The sequence below is a fragment of the Oncorhynchus keta genome, chromosome 34 (genome assembly GCF_023373465.1).
Source record: "Oncorhynchus keta strain PuntledgeMale-10-30-2019 chromosome 34, Oket_V2, whole genome shotgun sequence".
Classification (NCBI taxonomy): Eukaryota; Metazoa; Chordata; class Actinopteri; order Salmoniformes; family Salmonidae; genus Oncorhynchus; species Oncorhynchus keta.
In genome coordinates this window covers 58,424,848-58,445,329 of record NC_068454.1, presented here as the reverse complement: position 1 = coordinate 58,445,329, position 20,482 = coordinate 58,424,848, and the positions used below count along the sequence as shown (strand labels likewise).

Sequence of the window (20,482 nt, the reverse complement as noted above, 5' to 3'; positions counted from 1 at the left end):
CTTCTATCCACACACAGTGAGCTTTTAACATTTTTGATTTATTTCACCTTTATTTAACCAGGTAGGCAAGTTGAGAACAAGTTCTCATTTACAACTGTGACCTGGCCAAGATAAAGAAAAGCAGTTCAACACATAATAACAGAGTTACACATGGAGTAAAACAAACATACAGTCAATAATACCGTAGAAAAATAAGTCTATATACAATGTGAGTAAATGAGGTGAGATAACAGAGGTAAAGGCAATACATAGGCTATGGTGGCAATACAATATAGCAATTAAAACACTGGAATGGTAGATTTGACAGTAGATGAGTGTGCAAAGTAGAAATACTGGGGTGCAAAGGAGCATAAATAAATAAATACAGTAGGGGAAGAGGTAGTTGTTTGGGCTATTTATAGATGGGCTATGTACAGGTGCAGTGATATGTGAGCTGCTCTGACAGCTGGTGCTTAAAGCTAGTGAGGGAGATAAGCTTATCCAGTTTCAGAGATTTTTGTAGTTCGTTTCAGTCATTGGCAGCAGAGAACTGGAAGGAGAGGCGGCCAAAGGAGGAATTGGCTTTGGGGGTGACAAGTGAGATATACCTGCTGGAACGCGTGCTACGGGTGGGTGCAGCTATGGTGACCAGCGAGCAGAGATAAGGCGGGACTTTACCTAGCAGGGTCTTGTAGATGACCTGGAGCCAGTGGGTTTGGCGACGAGTATGAAGCTTGCAGCTACTACATATTGCCTCAGTGTCAGTGACCATTGAGGATCACTTCGACTGCGTGAACTTCTAATAGACAATGGTAGAGAGAAAAGTCATGGGGAGAGACCTATAATGACATGACATGCATTATAACGTCCATCATGCAAAAAGAAGCCTCCCCTGTGCAGTGGGCTCTAGGGTACATTGTATTGTACACAACGCATTTCACCTGTAGTGTCACAATGGACTCACAGTATCTAATTAAATGCATCACAATTAGCAAATGTTTAGGCTGTATTCTTGCAGACAGTGGCATATTAACCTATGAGGAGCCTTAGCCAAATCTATTAATCTGTGGTTCAAAGGTTTCCCCTGTGATATTCTTTGCAATATTGAAAAAAACATGGATGAAATAATATGAGGGCAAAAAGCAAGAAGGGAGGTGAGACTGCAAAGTAACCAGAACTAATTAAATTGAACATCTAGAGACAGCAAAAACAGACTGGCACTCAGGCTATCATGCTTAACCGTCACTCATTGTCATGTTTGGCTTGACAATAAACAATGTAGTTGGAAAGAGCACCAACAGATCTGGTGCTCTTGCATGAGTTGCTCAACATTAATTTAAAAATACATAATTGATGGGAAGTGAAGGGACATTTGAAATGCCTTTGGTTTTCATTGATGTATGTAAAGAGGGAATATAGTGTTTTGACATGATAGACAACAGATACAAACTGTGGTCTACCTGATAAAAGGAGCAGAAAAGCCACTATCGTCAACCGATTAAAAAACAATCCGGTGCTCTCGTTAACCTCAAATTTGAGTTAAACTGAAAATACTCGTCATAAAAGAAAAGTTGCGGATGACAACAATAAACGTGTAAAGTAGTACATCATTAACCAAATTTACCACCCATGTATGTATGTTGAATGGATACAATCTCAAATAAAATCTAAATATCACAATTATGCTCTATACGAAACATTTTACGGGAGTAATTTATTTTCCGAAAACTAAGTTCTCCCTATTTTTGTAGAATGGTACGGTCGGCCCTTGTGACGTTTTAGAAATTCAGTCGATAGGCACCGCAGTTGGTTGGCTCACTATCCCGGTTTCGGCAAACCGTTGTTGTGAAGAGAGGGAAACAGAAAAGAGAAAATCGACTACAGCATTTTTAGAATATATTTTTCGTTTGTCTACCGTACATCTTCGTTGTCTCTTTTGAGCAGGCACCATGGCGTGTGGAGCTACGTTAAAGCGCTCGATGGAGTTTGAGGCCCTACTCAGTCCTCAGTCTCCTAAGCGAAGAAGGTGCAATGCACTACCGGGGGCTCCAAGCACCCCGTCCCCTCAAAGGTGCAACCTCCGTCCGCCAGTTGACTGCCCATCATCACACTCGATGTCTCCCCCGGCTATGGGAGGAGAGCACAGGCTAACTCCAGGTAAGAAATTGTCAAAAGTTGGAATTAGCTGCATTTCAGGGGGGTGCTATGGGGAGGGGGTTAGGGTGGAGTGGAATGGAATGGGTGATTCTCGAGAATGGGGGTTGGTGTATATAAGCTAACGTTAGCTAGTTAGGTACCTAACGTTACAGTAGCTAGCTTAACGTTTGCTATGTAACTAACTGAACGCAGTCAGATAGCTAACCTAACATCATAGCTGGCTAACTAGTTAGTCGTTGACTAATATATTAAGGAATGCATTTGAATTGCCTGGCATGTTAGCTAGCTAGCACCATTATCTATGACACAAAGCAAAAAAGGCATGTTTTGTAGTCAGCTTGCTAAGCTAGCTGCATAACAACCACAACCCAGCTAGTTAGCTAACGTAACATTACATGCTTTCTTTGCATGGTCAACAATCAAAGATTTGTTTCGTGTGACTAAAATAAAACATGCGAAGTTAGCAATGACCAGTTGAGGTTGCCTAACTAGGTACTTAATGCTGTACATTTAACCCACTTTATTCAATGAGCAGACTAAATTTGTATGTAGTAGAACGCTGCATTGAAACGCCCAAGCCTTTTCGTTTAGACGTGTGGGAACGCAGGTTATTTTTTCTGTACCTCCTCGCTTTTCACTGGGCTGAGAGGGCATTGTTCTACTCCTTTATGCTCGCACCTATCCTGCCCACCCGATTGAAAAGGTTATCCCCTGTGAGAATTGAGCCAGCGTGGGGGCTGCAGGGGTGGCAAGATAATTACCTGGATATCTCGACTGCAATCCAACAAAGCTCATTGAATGTGCCGTCACCGGGGTAGAGGCGAGCTATTTGACAGCATCTAATCTTCACAGCTGTCTAAACCCTAATTAAAACCCTGCTCCCACTTGGCACAATTTGATAGTATTTATTTGTTGAGGTGTGTGTGTATACTATGTTAACTGGAGGATTACAATGCTGCCCCCCCCATCTTTAATTTTGAACCCCATGTTTGTTTCATGCAGAATTTTTTTTTTAAATTCAGTTTGGTGCACACCAGTACGTCTTTTAAATGTTGTTTTATTAGTATTTTCCTAGACTCAAATTTAGCTGAGTATAACCCTAATTCAAGCCCTGCATCCTGCTGCAGTTCAATGGCTGGGCAGCTCCTCCTGTCACAAAGATAATTTCAATGACTCAAAAACCTAAGAGTCTAGGGTGGACTGCCTCCTGGTTAACTGGTTAACCCCCCTGGTTTGTCTTTGTCTGGCCTGTCTCTTTAAATTGTTGACTGCTTTTCCTTCAGCCCCTAACCAAGGCAGTTGGTGGTTGCACCTTTTTTTTTTACATATTTGCATGGATGCCAACTTATTCATTGTTTTGATCTCTTTACCATTATACCCTGATGAAGACGGCTATTTCTGTCAAAATGTTGGTTATAAAATCATTGCATCGGAGTTCCTGTTGTGCAGTGTTCTACTCCGCTAGCCAGCACCTTTCCTAAACGGGTGTTTCTTTCACCTCCAGATTGATCTCAATATAGGTAATCCATGTGAATCGTTTAGATCCGTAAGGGGGGTGTTGACCATGTTTGCAGACTCGGTATATTACCCACTGCGCAATAAAAGAGCAGTTCAAACAGACCTTCCTCTGGTGTGATCACTACCTCTCTGTCTGTCTGTCTGCCTTCCTGCAAAATGCATCTCTACGTGTCCTACAACTAGAATATCAGAGTTCAGAGTACGATGCCAGATATGGCATATCAGAATGAGAGCTTCATCCAATATCACGTGTGGCAGCTGTAAGCAGCCAGCCGCAACCCTTAACCAACCATAAGTCTACTCAGCTGCTTTTCTCCGTCTGTTCTTTCTGTGCATCTCTGTTTTAAAATGTTATTTAGCTGGGGTGTGCAGGCAGTACTTTATTTTGTTACATTTGTTTAATTGTTGGTGTGGCACGCATTTAATGTTTTTCATTTTGCCTGTAACAAGCAGGCCCGTCTGACTAGGCATCGCTGTCACGCAGCGTCAGAGTGCCACAGCCATAGAGGAAAAGCGGACCACAGTAACAGTCATGCTTGTGCCTTTATATCACTGAAAACCACTCAAAAGTTATCCCCCATGTTACCGAAGTTACCACATCCCACAACAAACTGTCTTGTTTTGTCATGTTACCTGGCCGGCTAGTTAACAACACACTGGCTATGCAAAAATGTGGATGGCACTGGAAAAAGGGATAAATAGCATTTAATGTGTTGGATTGAGTAGAGGTGTGAATGTCAGGGACAAGTTTTTGTGCAGCACACGTGCTGAACATATAGAATGGGAACAGGTGTCCTTAGTATCGGGGGGGTCGCAAACTCTGTGGTATCATGATACTACTTAGTATTGTGATACCAGGCCAAGTATCACATTATTAGTAATATGTTGGCATTGTGACAACCTCACTCTGAAAATGGGCACACACTGAACTCTCATGGCCACCGGCTTCCTGCGCCCCACCTGTGGTTTTTATTTGTATTGAACCTTTATTTAACTAGGCAGGTCAGTTAAGAACATATTCTTATTTACGGTGATGGACAAACCGGACGACGCTGGGCCAATTGTGTGCTGCCCTCATAGCTGGATGTGGTACAGCATGGATTCGAACCAGGGGACTGTAATGATGCGTCTTGCACTGAGATGCAGTGCTTTAGACCGCTGTACTGCTCGGAAATTGGTATTCTTCATGGCACCCATTGACCTTTTGAAAGGGGTGAGCGCTCTTCTGGAATGTACCTAATTGAATGCCCACAGAGTGAATACCTTAACATTCCCCAACCACTTTTGTCCTCTGACAATGTTACTGCAAAATGACTGATATCAACAATGGTGAGCGGATATTAGGCAGTAGCTTTGAAATGTTCTGTCCTTGAGATATTTGTGCTTGGCATGAACTGTGGGTTCCTACATAAGCTATGACTTGCTGATAGTGGAAGTGAAATGGGAACTGTGTGACTGGCTTCCCAGTTCTGGACAAAGCCAAACAAAGACAGTTGGCCTGGTCCTGTCTAGTCTAGCCCCTCGCACCAAATCAGATTGCGCAACTGACATGAAGGATAGTCCTAAGCCTGTTTGTTTGGACAAGGACTTGTTTCATAGCTACATTTGTATTTTTTCTCTCTTTTGAAAAGGAGAAGCTGTGTATCCAGGGTTTATCTGCCAGTGAAATCATTAGGGGCTCCACCTAAGCATTTTTTCAAGACGCTTAAGTCCAAACGCTGTATTAATTTTCTGGATGGGGAATAACGCTTTATGTGTAAAATTAAACGACTGAAACCAGATATAAAGTATGTAGATATTTTTGTCTTTTGTGAACAAACAATCACTGAAATAAAGTCTAGGAGTGAATTGAAAATTCTAAAACAATACCTTTATTCATTTTATTATGTTTGAGCAAAATAAAACTGCATAGGACATGGCAAAATGCAGGACAATAGCATCTCAATGGCAGAATGTGTGGAATCACAGGAAATTTGATTTAAACTTCCAAAAAATATTCTCCGCTCAATTGCAAAATGTTTAAGATTTTATTTTTAAATTGGCTTTAAATTTGTCAATTTTATCTCCGCTCCATGGAGACATTTTGTAGAATTGCAAGAAATTGTCTTAAAAATGAAACCCTGTTAAGGGGGCCTCTAGAATTCTCATTTGGCTGTGCCAACGGACCCACCACAGCCCCCACCTAAGCCCCTCTTTGATCCAGAAAAAAAACTGATCCATCACAAGATAAGGCTGATGGCACTTTTGATGTACGAAGCAGAAAATCTAGCACCGTCACAAGGGTGTTGGCAGGTTTACACGCATGCAGGTTTCAACAGCTGAAGAAGCTTGTGTAACGGGCAGATGGAGGAAGAGGTGTTTGTCTGCCTTCCTGTGTGCAGTGCACACAATCTCCTTCTGCAATTTAGCCCCTTTCTCTTGATTAGTTGGGTTTTCTTTCACCACTGTAATGGCTTTTGTGTATGTACAGGCCAGCTATCCTCAATGTACACTGGCATTTTACTCAGTATCCGCCTCGCTTGCTGAATTACATACTGCAGAGGGGAAAATAATGTAAGATGTCGGTGTGTCTGCAGACATTGGTTTGCCAGTGAAGGCAGTTTCTTCTGTCCAGCCCCCCCCTGCATATTTATTGTCATTCCCTACAAACCAGTCGGGTTTCCTTTGTTGTAGTTCCCAGGGCACATGGATGGGTTCTCCTCCTTCTCCCTCTTCAGCCCACTTGATTGGAATAATTAACTGATCTACGGGGATTTTAATGAGGACCAGACAACCTTTTTCAATCAGGATGCGGAGGTAGAAGGTGCTATGGTAGAAGGCATCCAAAGGTTTAAGAGTAGTGGCTGCTGCAAATCTGGTAAATAGTGTCAACAACTGGCAGAGAAGTTGTCTGTACAATCTGTTTTCTGCTGTTTAGGGAGATCTATATCCAAAAGAAAGGCCTGCTTTAAATTTTGAATTATTTAACTAGCTTTGTCAATCCAATGCTGTATTGGTTGAGAGGGAATTCCTTGACCTTTCCAACTTCGACTCTCATTTCTTTGCCCAAATATTGTTTTTTATTGAACCTGCATAAGAATGGTGTATATGGAAAGTTTAGCAGTTCCAGATGTAGGAAGATATTCTATAACTTGGCCTCTATCCTGTAGGTATCTGAAGAAGTTACTTTTGGGTAGATTACAGGTTTCCCTCAGCAAATCAAAGGAAGCAAAGGTCCCTTATATATATATATATAGATCCCCTATGCTATTGATCCCTAGCTCTCCCCATTGCTCAGTTGTTATCAAGGTAAGCGGGGCACTATAGGTAGGCCAATATCATTCCTGTGAAGGTAAAAAAATAAAATAATAATAATTGCTTCCAGATACGGACTGGTATGTATAATATGATTATTACTACAAAGTGACATCTCCAAATTGACGGGACATAACCACAGCACCAATAAAGGGGTGGCAATCCTCACGCTCCATACTAAGTGAGCAGCCAAAACGTAACAGCACAGAGGTTAGCGGCCCAATAGGAAAATATAACATTTGGAAGAGTCAGTCGGTAGGCCGTCATTGTAAATAGGATTTTGTTCTTAGCTGACTTGGCTAGTTATATAGAGGTAAAAAAAAAAATGTTTTAAAAACTCTGACTTACCAAGGTGTTTTAAAAAAAAACAACCTCTCCTGTTTTTTATAATCGAGTCCAGTTGTTCGTTAAAGGACTTGGGTATGAATACCATGATGTTTTGGATTAGGTAAAGCATTTGCCGGAGGAAGACCATCTTGCTGGCATTCATTCTTCTGAGCAGGGAAATTGGGAGAGTTCTCTAAAATGTATGTTTGCCTTGAAATTTTGCATCATAGGTGGGAAACTCTATTTTAAATACAGAGGAGCGTTGTTTGGTAACTACAAATACTAGGTAGGAAAACATTTCTGAAGAGTGCACTTAAATGGAAGATGTTCTCACCAAGAGGGGTTTTGCAACTGACTGGGCATTAGTTTGCTCTTGTTCCAATTGGTTCTATGTCACAAGAAGGTACCAAACAGGTTAATAATAAAATAAAAAAACTGGACTACTGGTTTGTGGTTTTGTTACATAGAGAATGTCATCTGCGTATAGAGATCTTATTTACGTCTTTAGTATTTTAGCCTTGTATTGTTGTGAGATCTGACCTCTTGAGCAGGGTTCAATGGCTTGAGCAAAAAGCAGAGGTGACAGCGCACAACCTTGTTTTGTCCCTCTAACGGTTAAATCAGGGTGACTGATTGGTTTGTTGATTATTCTTACACATGGGGTTCCTATATAGAAGCTGGCTCCATTTATTTTTTTTAATGAACGTGTCTCCAATATTACATTTCTGTAGAACCACAAATAGGACGACTCAACTTGGTCAAAGGCTTTTTCAGCGTTAAGATGTAACGGCAAGGTCAATGTTGGGTAACCTGAGAATACATAATGTTGAAGAGGCGCTACATAATACATAATGTTGAAGAATGAGTTTCTGTCGGGCATGATGCCGGTCTGGTCCTACTGGACCAATTTCCCCACTAAAGTGCTAAGCCTGTTAGCCAGAGTTTTTGCAAAGATCTTCTGGTTTGTATTGAGGTGAGATATTGGACTGGATGACCCTGCTTATTCTGGATCTTTACCCTTCTTATGAATAACTGTAATAACTACCACATTCAAGTAGGTGGGAGAGCTCCATCCTCTTTGGCCTGTACAGGTAGGGAGAGAATGTTGCTTAATGTTTTATAGAATTCACCAGGGAATCCATCTGGGCCTGGGGTCTTGTCGCTTTTTAGAGATGTAATTGTTACTTGAATTTCTCAGATTTCTTACTCTGGAAGTTAGAATATTCCTGGTTCAGGGCAGGGAGATTAGTCTTTCCAAAAGTTTTGCATGATTAAAGGGTTTGGATCTGCTTTAGATGTGCCTATATAGTCCCTCGTAGAATCTGTCATTGATGTCCTTGGGAGAAGAGCTTAATTCCCTAGTTACACATTTTTACTTTGAATTCAGTCATTCTGTTTTTCAAAGTTGTCTGACCAGTAATTATATGGTTTGTCACAACTCAAAATATGTTTTCTTGGTATAGAGAAAAGATTAAACCACTTCAGCTGAGAGACCAATTTTGTATAATCAAAAAAGTGCTTATTTTTTTGTTTTTCCATAGATGGATGACTTGTATTCTCCCTGTTGTCATGACTGGCCTGTGAGGATAAGGTTACAATGGATCACAGTTCTACAGAGATCTCCCCCCCGCAGAGGGGGAGAGGTATAGAGGGGATTGTTGTTGTTGTTGTTGTGTGTGGGGGGGGGGGGTTTAATGATGCCCCACACCCATTGTGAATCTTAATGCATTTGTCCTGTTAGTGTTTGGGACTGGAATGTCTGTGTGGGCCTTATGGAGAATCTACCTCAGAACTGTAACATGCAATAAATGGACTTTTATATTTCCTCAACCAAAATGGTGTTAACAATGATAGATTTTATATGAAAATGAATGTCGTTTTTTTTATGTTAAATGATGACGTTATAACGGAAACATTGTAACTTGAAGAGTTTTCTTAATACAGTTGAAGTCGGAAGTTTGCATACACTTAAGGTTGAAGTCATTAACCTCTTGCTCCTACCTGACACGCAGGCGTCCCATCTAGACATCTGGAAATGCAAATGCACTACGCTAAATGCTAATAGCACTCGTTAAAACTCAAACATTCATTAAAATACACATGCAGGGTATTGAATTAAAGCTACACTCGTTGTGAATCCAGGCAACAAGTCAGATTTTTAAAATGCTTTTCGGCGAAAGCATGAGAAGCTATTATCTGATAGCATGTAACACCCCAAAAGACCCGCAGGGGACGTAAACAAAATAATTAGCATAGTCGGCGCTACACAAAACGCACAAATAAAATATAAAACATTCATTACCTTTGACCATCTTCTTTGTTGGCACTCCTAGATGTCCCATAAACACTATTGGGTCTTTTTTTCCGATTTTAAATCGGTCCATATATAGCCTAGATATCGATCTATGAAGACTGTGTGATCAACGAAAAAAATAGCGTTTTATAACGTAACGTCATTTTTAAAAATCAAAAAAGTCGACGATAAACTTTCACAAAACACTTTCGAAATACTTTTGCAATGCAACTTTAGGTTTTAGTAAACGTTAATAAGCGATCAAATTGATCACGAGGCGATGTATATTCTATAGCTGTACGTCTGGAAATAATGTCCGGGTAGATCTCAACCAAAATATCCGGTCCGAGACCTGAAGAAATGGGCTGTCTCTTCTTCGTTTGACCAAGAAACAAAGCCTAGGCAAATGACAAGACTGTTGACATCGTGTGGAAGCTGTAGGTATTGCAACCTCGGCCCCATTTAATATGATTCACCTTTATCAATCGGTTGAAGTGGCGCATGGATATATTTTTCCATTTTCAGTGATCAGATTTTCCTGCACTTTTTGATGAAACGCACGTTCCGTTATAGTCACAGCCGTGATTTAACCCGTTTTATAAACGTCTGAGTGTTTTCTATCCACACATAGTAATCATATGCATATACTATATTCCTGGCATGAGTAGCAGGGTGCTGAAATGTTGCGTGATTTTTAACAGAATGTTCGGAAAAGTAGGGGGTAGGAGTAACAGGTTAAAACTCGTTTTTCAGCCACTCCACAAATTTCTCGTTAACAAACTATACTTTTGGCAAGTCGGTTAGGACATCTACTTTGTGCATGACACAAGTAATTTTTTCAACAACTGTTTACAGACAGATTATTTCACTTATAATTCACTATCACAATTCCAGTGGGTCAGAAGTTTACATACACTAAGTTGACTGAGCCTTTCAACAGCTTGGGAAATTCTAGAAAATTATGTAATAGCTTTAGAAGCTTCTGATAGGCTTATTGGCATCATTGGAGTCAATTGGAGGTGTACCTGTGGATGTATTTCAAGGCCTACCTTCAAACTCAGTGATTTTCATGGGAAAATCAAAATAAATCAGCCAAGACCTCAGAAAAAAGAATTGTAAGGCCTCCACAAGTCTGGTTCATCCTAGGGAGCAATTTCCAAACGCCTGAAGGTACCATGTTCATCTGTACAAACAATCGTACGCAAGTATAAACACCATGGGACCACGCAGCCATCATAGGGAGTGGTGCACTTCACAAAGCGGATGGCATCATGAGGCAGGAAAAGTATGTGGATATATTGAAGCAACATCTCAAGACATCAGTCAGGAAGTTATAGCCTGGTCACAAATGGGTCTTACAAATGGACGATGACCCCAAGCACACTTCCAAAGTTGTGGAAAAATGGCTTAAGGACAACAAAGTCAAGGTATTGGATTGGCCATCACAAAGCCCTGACCTCAATCCTATAGAACATTTGTGGGCAGAACTGAAAAAGCATGTGCGAGCAAGGAGGCCTACAAACCTGACTCGGTTACACCAGCTCAGTTACACCAGCTCTGTCAGGAGGAATGGGCCAAAATTCACCCAACTTATTGTAGAAGGCTACCCGAAACGTTTGACCCAAGTTAAAGAATTTAAAGGCAATGCTACCAAATTCTAATTGAGTGTATATAAACTTCTGACCCACTGGGAATGTGATGAAAGAAATGAAAGCTGAAATAAATAATTCTCTACTATCATTCTGACATTTCACTTTCTTAAAATAAAGTGGTGATCCTAACTGACCAAAGACAGGGATTTTTTTATTAGGATTAAATGTCAGGAATTGTGAAACTGAGTTTAAATGTGTTTGGTTAAGGTGTATGTAAAAGTCTGACTTCAACTGTACATGTTTACATACTGTGCGTTGTGTAGAAAATAAACACTATTTGATCTGGATATGTAAAGATGAACTGTGATAGTTGTCTACATGAGATCCTGGTAAGTTGTAATACCTTGCCTTGTAATGAGCTACGCTCCAGGGAACCAAGAAGGCATGTCATAAAGACTGAAACACCCCTTTGTGATCCGAGGGTATAAAACTGGAGTCAAGAATTTACATATCAGACTAAGTTGACCTCGCGCTGCAGCCGAGGTCCACGATTAGCCGTGACTCCAAATGCATGAGGAGGACGACAAAGGAACCTCTTAACAATCAAGGCCATTGTTTGTTACTTTATCTAAGACGGTGAATTCAAGAAGAACCAACCGGTTGTTTCTCTTCAAGTCATCCGTTCTCTCCACAGCTCTCCAACCCAAGCTGGGTGCGTCGACACTGCTGATTAGCCTCTTCAGAAACCCACTCTCACAGTCCGAGCGCAAGGAAGCAGACGATTAAGGGAAAGAAATTAGCCACAAGATGTCACAATCAGATAATTACACCGGCTAACGAAGGAGACGCGGCCATCAAAAGAAACGGGTGTTGGCCAAGCCTACTAAGCGAAACTCGGTTACATAAGTAGATACCCAACGGAGACCTTCAAGTAAATACGTTCATTATAATTCTGACCCATAAAACTGGCAGTTCACGGTAAGGTGTTAGGGTTAAACTAAACGGTCTACAAATGTATCGAAGTGTTTTTCGCATGCACTTATTCTTTCTTTAAATCTCCATCTTGTGTAACGTGTCCTATTGTGTTGGTCCGCTAGGGACCTGTTGCCATTTGTATTATGTTCGAACCAATAACCTAGACTTTCTTTAATATTATCGTTTAGCTTGTTAGTAAGTAAATGATAAACTTAATTTGTGTGGTTTAGGGTTTAGTGAGATTTAATGAGACCTGGATTTGTGCAGATTTACAAATGATGCAATGTTCAGAATGAGACTTATTAGGAAATGAATTAGTGACTGCTATGAAATCGATATTCTCATTTTTTGAGGTAATTTGTGAAACGGTAACATTAAACTTTTCCCATGTTGCCACATTTTACTGAGTTAATGGTTACCTGTTTAATTTAATCACTTAATTATAAACGGTTAATTATTCAACAAATAGCAGTCATTGTATTAATAATACCAATGTCACGACACCGTCCAATAAGTTCACTCCCATTTCTGAGTGTCAAGATTTGGAATCGACTCCTAAGAATCAGTATTTTTGGAATGGAGGAGACTGATCTAGTTGCCGTACTTGTGTGAACACACACACACACACACACACACACACACACACACACACGCAAGGTACGGAGTGGGACACAGTATAGGCAGGTCAACCACCAGGCAGGCAGACAGAACCGTGCACTAGGCCCATCTATTGGCAATCAAAAGCTGCATCTCGCAATGGAACTCTCTTTCATTTCTTGTCTTGCAATGGCTCGCAACTTCAGTAAAGTAGGGCCTACCATCAATGAATTGGCTAGAATATTCTACACACGACTGACCATGTTCACATCCCTACTTGTGGTACGTGTGCTGTATTGTCATGACAGGCTGTATTGTCATGACGGACTGCATCAGCTCAGATGTCTTTAGTGGGTCACTGAGTTGTGGTATGTTGAATTTAAATCTATGTGCAGAATTTCTTAATACCTTCCAGGTTCTTACCTTGTGCAATAAATTAAGCTGGTTTGTGTTTTTGAAGAATACTGCAACCTGACCTAATTCTCTGTGATAATGTTCAGCACAGCATGAGCCTAGCTAGCCTGGTACTTGTCGCCAGAATTTTCCTTCAATTCATTATACCACAACTTCCCGGCAGTGATTAAGCCCTGTGGCCAGTTCCCACCGATAGTCATGCTCTAGTAGCAACCAATGATGTCTCTATACTTTAACAGGGTCTTTGCTACATCAACTTGTCCTGACCCACAATACAGCCTGCTTCCTGGCGGCTTTGCAGTCCGTAAGTCCCCCCACTATACTTCAGCAATGGAGGGTGAAATGAGTCGGACCGACTTTTTTTTTTTTTTTTTTTTTTTTTCACCGCCAACCGCTGTCCCCCACGTCCAACTTATCTGGCCAATCTCTTTCCTTATACACTGTTTTTGTTTGTTCTCCCTAAGCCTTTTAGCTGAGGCTTTTCCCTCTCGCAGGAAGTCTCCGTGATTGATTGCTTTGGCCTGGCCGGGACAGGGTCATTGTTGCTAGGCAACACCCTAAGATTGGTATTCTGTTGGTTAGCAGTACTGGCCTGGCTGGCAGTGACTGGCAGCAGGGGAGGGATTTCACTTGTCACTCAAAATGTTACCCTGAGATCATTCAGCACAGACCCCCAAGTCCAGATGTGCCCTGATTTGGAAAAGGATGTCTCTTGTCAACTTAATGCATTTGATCAAATCAGGGGTGAAATTAAGGAGGTCCAGTATGGCGTCCCAGCCAAATAAATAGTGGTGGTATGCCATACGGGTAAAACATTGTTTTAATTATTGTAATAGGCAATGTCAAGAACACGAGGCTATTACACCATTATTTAACATTAGCCATCTGCATGTCAGAGGCATGAAAAATGAGAATGTCCTTTAAAATGGGTGGTATAGCCTATGCTCAAATTCAATGTGGTTCGACGAGAACACTGACATTTTGCCACGGCAGAGATGAATGGCTGACGCTCGGACAGCAGTGGGATGCATGAGTTCTGGCCTAATGACAATCGACAAAATGTCATTCCACTCGGTGGTGTTTTTCCTAACAGATGTCTATTTCCATTCACCACTGTTTGGATGCTGGAAATATGTTGCAAGTGTGTGTGTGTGTGTGTAGCCTAGTAAAGGAGCCCTTTTTGAAGTGGTTTGTTTGACAATCAGATGAAAATATCACATGTTTATGCTACAATAAAAGGTGATAAATCTCAAAAGTTAAATGAATCTTTACGTCGAGGCCTGCAGAGATTCGTTAGTTACATAGAATCCCAAAATTAATTAAATGATTTAATTTTGTGCACTCATAGGAAGTCCCGTACTAGGAAGAAACCCATGTATCAAATGGAGTGTCTCAAAATGTAGCCTACGGGAATGGAGATTGAGATGCTGGTGACTTTTGCTGTCATGCCACCGACATAAAGAATCAAACCTTTTGACTACTTAATGTTAGGGAGTGACTTATGATTTGGGCTTAAGCCTCATTGTGGGTAAGCTATTTAGATAAACAATGTGACGCTCATTGCACCAATCTGTTTGGGGTAGCATTGGCAGACACTCTTTACACAGTGGCCTTTCAACTAGTCAGTTCATGCAGCATCGTGAAACATTTTGAGTCACGCCTCAACTGAACTTTTCAAGGAGGAAGCGATCCAGGTCTAGTCTAGCCCCCTTCATATACTCGGGTCTCTGGGATAAGTACAGCTTTTATTAAGTTAGGAAAGTTTAGCAGTGGCTAAATAAACAAACGCCTGTCATATTAGAGCTGCATTAACACAGGAAGGCTTCAGCTCATCAACCCCTCTGCTACTTTTGTCATGTACTCTGCTAATTTGAAGCTTCCAGCTTGATAATACAGAGCTAATGTGACTGACTGGCAATCTCACTCTCAAAATGATACCTGAAAAAGGCTAGTTTTCAATTGATCTTGCCTAGATTCAGTTCTCTTGTTGCCTCTACAGAGTGCATCGGACGCAAATATTCTATGTCCCTCCCCGCGGACTACTGCTGCTTATGATGCATTTTGTGGAGCTGAGGAAGTCTGAATTGAGAACGTGCCCATCTAGGCTGGCAAGCTAGCTTCCCCCGCAGAACAGCTCATGGAGACATGCATGTTTTTAATTTGATTTAACTTGGCAAGTCAGTTAAGAACAACTTTGTACTTAACCCACTGTTCCTATGCAGTCTTTGTAACTGCCATGTTCAGGAGCAGAAAGAGAGCTTGTCAGCTCAGGGATTCGATCTAGCAACCTTTCGGTTACTGGCCCAACGCTCTAACCACTAGGTTACCTGCCGCCCCCACACCCCATGTTTGTTCTTACCTAGATATGGCTGTTGCTCTCTCAACCCAAGATAAATGAGGAAGGCCTCCCTAGAATGGTGCACACAGGCCCTTCACCCTTCGAGGCAGAATAAGGATAAGTTCTCCTTTCACACTCTGGCTATCAACACTGGTTCCCAATATATATTTTTAACTTTACACCCAATCTGTGAATTTTCAGTTTAGTACCAGGTTGATGGGTTTAGCTGTCTTTGTATGTTTGCTAATGCTCTTATTGAACATGGCCTCGTCAAAAACCTTGCAAGTGAGGTGCCAGATCTTAGCGGATCTGATTTGAAAAGGGTTCCCTACCTTTTGACCAGGGCTCTACATGGAGTATAGGGTGCCATTAGGGATGCAGCCTGGCTGAAGCCCAGCTCTGCAGTGATCAAAGACCTTGGAGGATGAAACCCAACCCAGTTTTTCTGGAAAGGAGGCTGTAGCATGTCAGACCGGTGCCCTGTTTCACACTCCTTCCCACCCTCTGCATTGCAGTCAGATGTCACCCAGATCTATCTAAATAAATCACTCTGCTATTCAGGTAGTTTTCTTGCCGTGTTATTGCCAGACATGCTGGTACAAGACAACCAGTCTACCATTTTTGTCTTTGCTTAGTTGGCCTCTCACAGACATGAATACCTGTTAAGCCTGACTGTCTCCTAGTCAGCTATGGATGAATCACAATTCCTGAAAGATTTGAAGGAAGAAGTGAAACGAACTCCTTTGCCCCTTCTCGCCATTCACGGTATCTCAGAAGGGGTGGTTTCTTTCTGAGGGAGTGTATGCACGCAAGTGTGCTGTGGGGGTTGACACAGCTGGTGTGTGTTTGTCGCTGACGTTCGTCACGCCCAGCTTTAAAGCGCTCCTTCCTGTTAGTGCGTTTTATTTGTTTTGTTTTGAAAACCACATCAGCTGAACACTGCAGCTCACAGGTTGTGTGCATAGCTGTGGGCCTTCATTGAGGCTTGAGGAAAACATTCTATCATTGAACACTACACCTACTAGGCCTATAGCATGAGTAGCTTGTAGTGATCAACAACATGCAATTTTGGAACACATTCAGCTTCTGAAAATGCCTGTTCTTAACTATCTGACATGGCTGATTTGCGATGATCAGAGACCATCTAAAAAGAACCGGTCATTTTAAAAAACTTTTATTTTTTTATATTTTTTTTTATAAATGTTTGGGTATTCAAGGCAGGCTGTGGCTAGTTGTCTTCTAAAATCAACTAGACGGGCACCATCTTCATATTGGTGCGCCAGGCTTTATTTGTCCTCTGAGTGCTGGTTGTTCCCAGCCCTGTTTATGACCATGTCCCCTGTGTTCTGTCCCCTCTACAGAGCAGATCTTCCAGAACATCCGTCAGGAGTACAGCCGCTACCAGAGGCGGCGGCAGCTGGAGGGGGCCTTCAACCAGAGTGAGGCTGCCTGTAGCTCCACCGATGCCCCTAGCTCCTCCCTCACCGCCCCCAGCTCCCCACCAGGTGAGGTGTGTGTGTGTGTGTGTGCGCACGGGGGGGGGGTTGATGTTGTGCGAGGTGGGCCAACTGAGTCACCTGCCAAACCCCGTCACTACTCATATGGTGTTCAGTGTGAGCATGCAGTGGTAATACAAACCGCAAACATTTCAACCTCCATAGACGTTACATAAGGATGCTTGGAGTCGGTATATGTTTTTATAGCTCCCATTGGCTCAAGTATAGCTAGTCGGTGCCCTCTCCTTAAGAACAAGTTCTTATTTACATGACTGCCTACCCCAGCCAAACCCTCACCTAACCCGGACGACGCTGGGCCAATTGTGCGCCGCCCTATGGGACTCCCGTTCACAGCCAGTTGTGATACAGCCCAGGATCAGTCGTGACGCCTCTAGCACTGCGATGCAGTGCCTTAAACCGTTGCGCCACTCGGGAGACCATTGACTTGAATGTGAATATCTGTCACTTCTTTCTAGTAATTATACTTCTCGTCTAGTTCTGAGACTATTGCCTGGAATTTAGCTTTTAAAAGCTTTGGTCAGAAATTCAGAATGGGTCAAAGCAAAGTACACTTAAAATCTCAGGGCATGAATCGTTCAGCCTTCCCCTGGATCCAGCTCCAAGCTCAGGAGACTTGGCGACCGAGCCTCGTTAGTGCCACTTTTGTGCCTTTTTTCTAACCGTGGCACATCTTGATGGGATATTAAATTTTGCGGCACACCTAAAATGGCCCTAAATTATTTAGTGGTAATGACCTCAGATATCATCTGATTAATTCCGCAAATCATTAATTTTCTGTGACAAAAAATAAATAAAAAATAAAAATAAAATTACATCTGGCTTCTCAGCTGTGTGATCATCTGAGACCAGCCATCAGGACAGCTGATGAAACTCAAGAGTATTTCTCTCTGTAGTAAAGCCCTTTTGTGGGTAAAAACTCTCTGATTGGCAGGTCCTGGCTCCCCAGTGGGTGTGCCTATGCCCACCCATAGCTGCACCCCTGCCCAGTCATGTGAACACCTGAGTTCTAGGCACGCAGCACATCGGTTGGGAACCATTGGTCTAGGCTGCTGCTTGGCCTGTAGTGTATGTATAGATGGCATGGGCAGTGTCAGTCTACATAAAATGTTACTGTGTGTCTCAGGTGCCTCGAGGAAGGACCAGCCGTCGTTCACACTGAGGCAGGTGAGCTACCTGTGCGAGCGCTTGCTCAAAGACCACGAGGAGAAGATCCGGGAGGAGTATGAACAGATCCTCAACACAAAACTTGCAGGTACGGACAGTAAACCTCAGTCAAATGGCCTTTTCACATTACTGAGCCACGCTGAAACAAGCTGAGCTGGCATAGTTATGCATCCACTGTAGATGATGGGAACCATGTAAAAAGTTGGAAAATGTCAGCTTGCACAGTGTTTCGGGTCAGCACGATCGTGTGAAAATGGCTTTAGTTTGTTCGGTCTCAAGAAAATCTGAAATGTTTTCACACCCTTTAGCACTAGCAATGAAGGAAGACTTCTACAAATGGCACCCTGTGTGCAATATGAGATGCCTATTTGCTCCCCCCCCCGAACACCTTTTTAATGACTTATCTAATGTCCTGCTGATTGTTCTTGTTTAATTAGGGGCTGCTCTTGGCAGATATGGATTTATGTACTAGACACTACTAGCCAGGACTGCTAATGTTTCTAGAATATACATCTGCTCTGACTGGAATGATTAACATGATCAACCTTTTAGCTGATGTTTAGTAAAGGCTGAAGCACAAAGTGTTATATTTTGCATCAAATGTATCAACACATGTTGGGGTCTTATCTGGTACGTGAATCTGCACATTCACAGTTTTGTACTAATTAATCCATTGGCTTTTTAATCGTCTGTTGCAGAACAATACGAATCTTTTGTGAAATTCACACAAGACCAGATCATGCGAAGATACGGCGCCAGGCCTGCTAGTTGTAAGTATCAGTTTCAGTTTTCACATTCTGTCCATACACCATTTTGCTTTTGAAGAGTAAACAAAGCAATCCCTACAGCCACATAAAATAGATTTTTCTCTCTGTTCAGAGTTTTAATGCATTACCTTGTCATCTCATTTCTGTCTTCATGCTGTTTTCATCCATTATTCAATCCCTCTGTTTCAGATGTCTCTTGAATTCTCCCACTGATGAGGTACCAGCCTTTCTCACAAGATGGCTGCTCTTCTACTGCCCCTTCCTCCACTAGATATTAGATTTTTATTTCTCTTTTTTTCATGCTATTTGGGTACCATGGTTTATCCACATTTTTAATCTAAAACTGATTTCTATAAAATGCTAATGGATCGGAATAAAATGTAAAGATTCGATTATATGCTTGCTCTCTGGATTTTTTGTTGTTGATGAAAGCAGTTTTTTTCATTCTCCCCAGCGCTGTAGTGGCTATTCTCTGATCCTTGTGCATTATAACCTGCCAGCACTGCCCCTCTGCAGCAGCTGTATTACTAAAGCCCCCTGGCCTCTCATCCACCCAGTGTATTTGTATCTTTTCCAACTCGAACTGAGGATGTGGATTTCTTTTGAAATTAAAAGTTCTGTGATTTAAAATGGTTTCCCTCAATTACTTTTTTGTTATGCATTCAGTTGAACAAAGTTAGTCTTTTGTCAAAGGAAGGTTCATTTGTGCAGGACATGTGCTTTAAGGTTGCATAACCCCCTTGAATTCAGTAAATTTAAGACTGTTATAGTGCATTCGGTAAAGAATTCAGACCCCTTTTCCCACATTTTGTTACTTTGCAGCCTTATTCTGAAATTGATGACATTTGCATTTTTGAAGCATGGTTGTGGCAGCATCATGCTGTGGGGATGTTTTTCAGCGAATGGGAGACCTGTCTGGATCGAGGGGAAAGATTAACGGCTTCCTTGATTGAAAACCTGCTCCAGTGTGCTCAGGACCTCGGACTGGGGTGAAGGTTTGCCTTCCAACAGGACAACGACCCTAAGCACAGAGCCAAGACAACATGCAGCCAGAAAATCGCTGTGCAATTGAATCAATTTGAAGATACGGCTGTAGGTAACTGGAAAAAGTCAAGGTCTGAATTCTTTCCGAATGCTCTGAATGACTAGAGTTATCAGGCTGTGGTTAACTCTTGTAACAATAACAAAATGTCTAATTTACCACTACTTCCTACCCCCCCCCCATGGGCACTTATGAAGATCTGAGAGGATTGTTGTATATGTGAAAATCAACAAGCAGACCAATAAATTCAGTACATGTAAAACTTGTTTTTTGAGAAGAGTCATTATTTTGTAATGGTCTCTTACACCCTCTACTGGTACAACTCGTATTGTGCAGAAATGGCAATCGATGGGATGCTTGGCAGTACAGCAGTCTTTTCCTTCGGAATAATTGAAATATGTTGACACCAGAGTCGTTGATTGTCTGTGGTCCACGAAACAACCATGCATATCACAATTTTAATGACCAGTTGTCGATGGACATTATGCGGGTAAAATGCCTAGTTAAA

At 41.9% G+C, this 20,482-nt stretch overlaps 1 protein-coding gene across 1 annotated transcript; it reads left to right on the top strand.

Annotated features, from left to right (window-relative positions):
* Positions 1 to 1,758: 1,758 nt before the first annotated feature.
* On the top strand, positions 1,759 to 19,562 carry LOC118373626 (akirin-1-like). Its single transcript, XM_035759812.2, has 5 exons — positions 1,759 to 2,136; positions 16,846 to 16,989; positions 18,125 to 18,253; positions 18,864 to 18,935; positions 19,122 to 19,562. Exons 1-5 carry the CDS (start codon positions 1,929 to 1,931, stop codon positions 19,130 to 19,132), a joined length of 564 nt encoding a protein of 187 aa, XP_035615705.1. The 5' UTR covers positions 1,759 to 1,928; the 3' UTR covers positions 19,133 to 19,562.
* Positions 19,563 to 20,482: the final 920 nt, after the last annotated feature.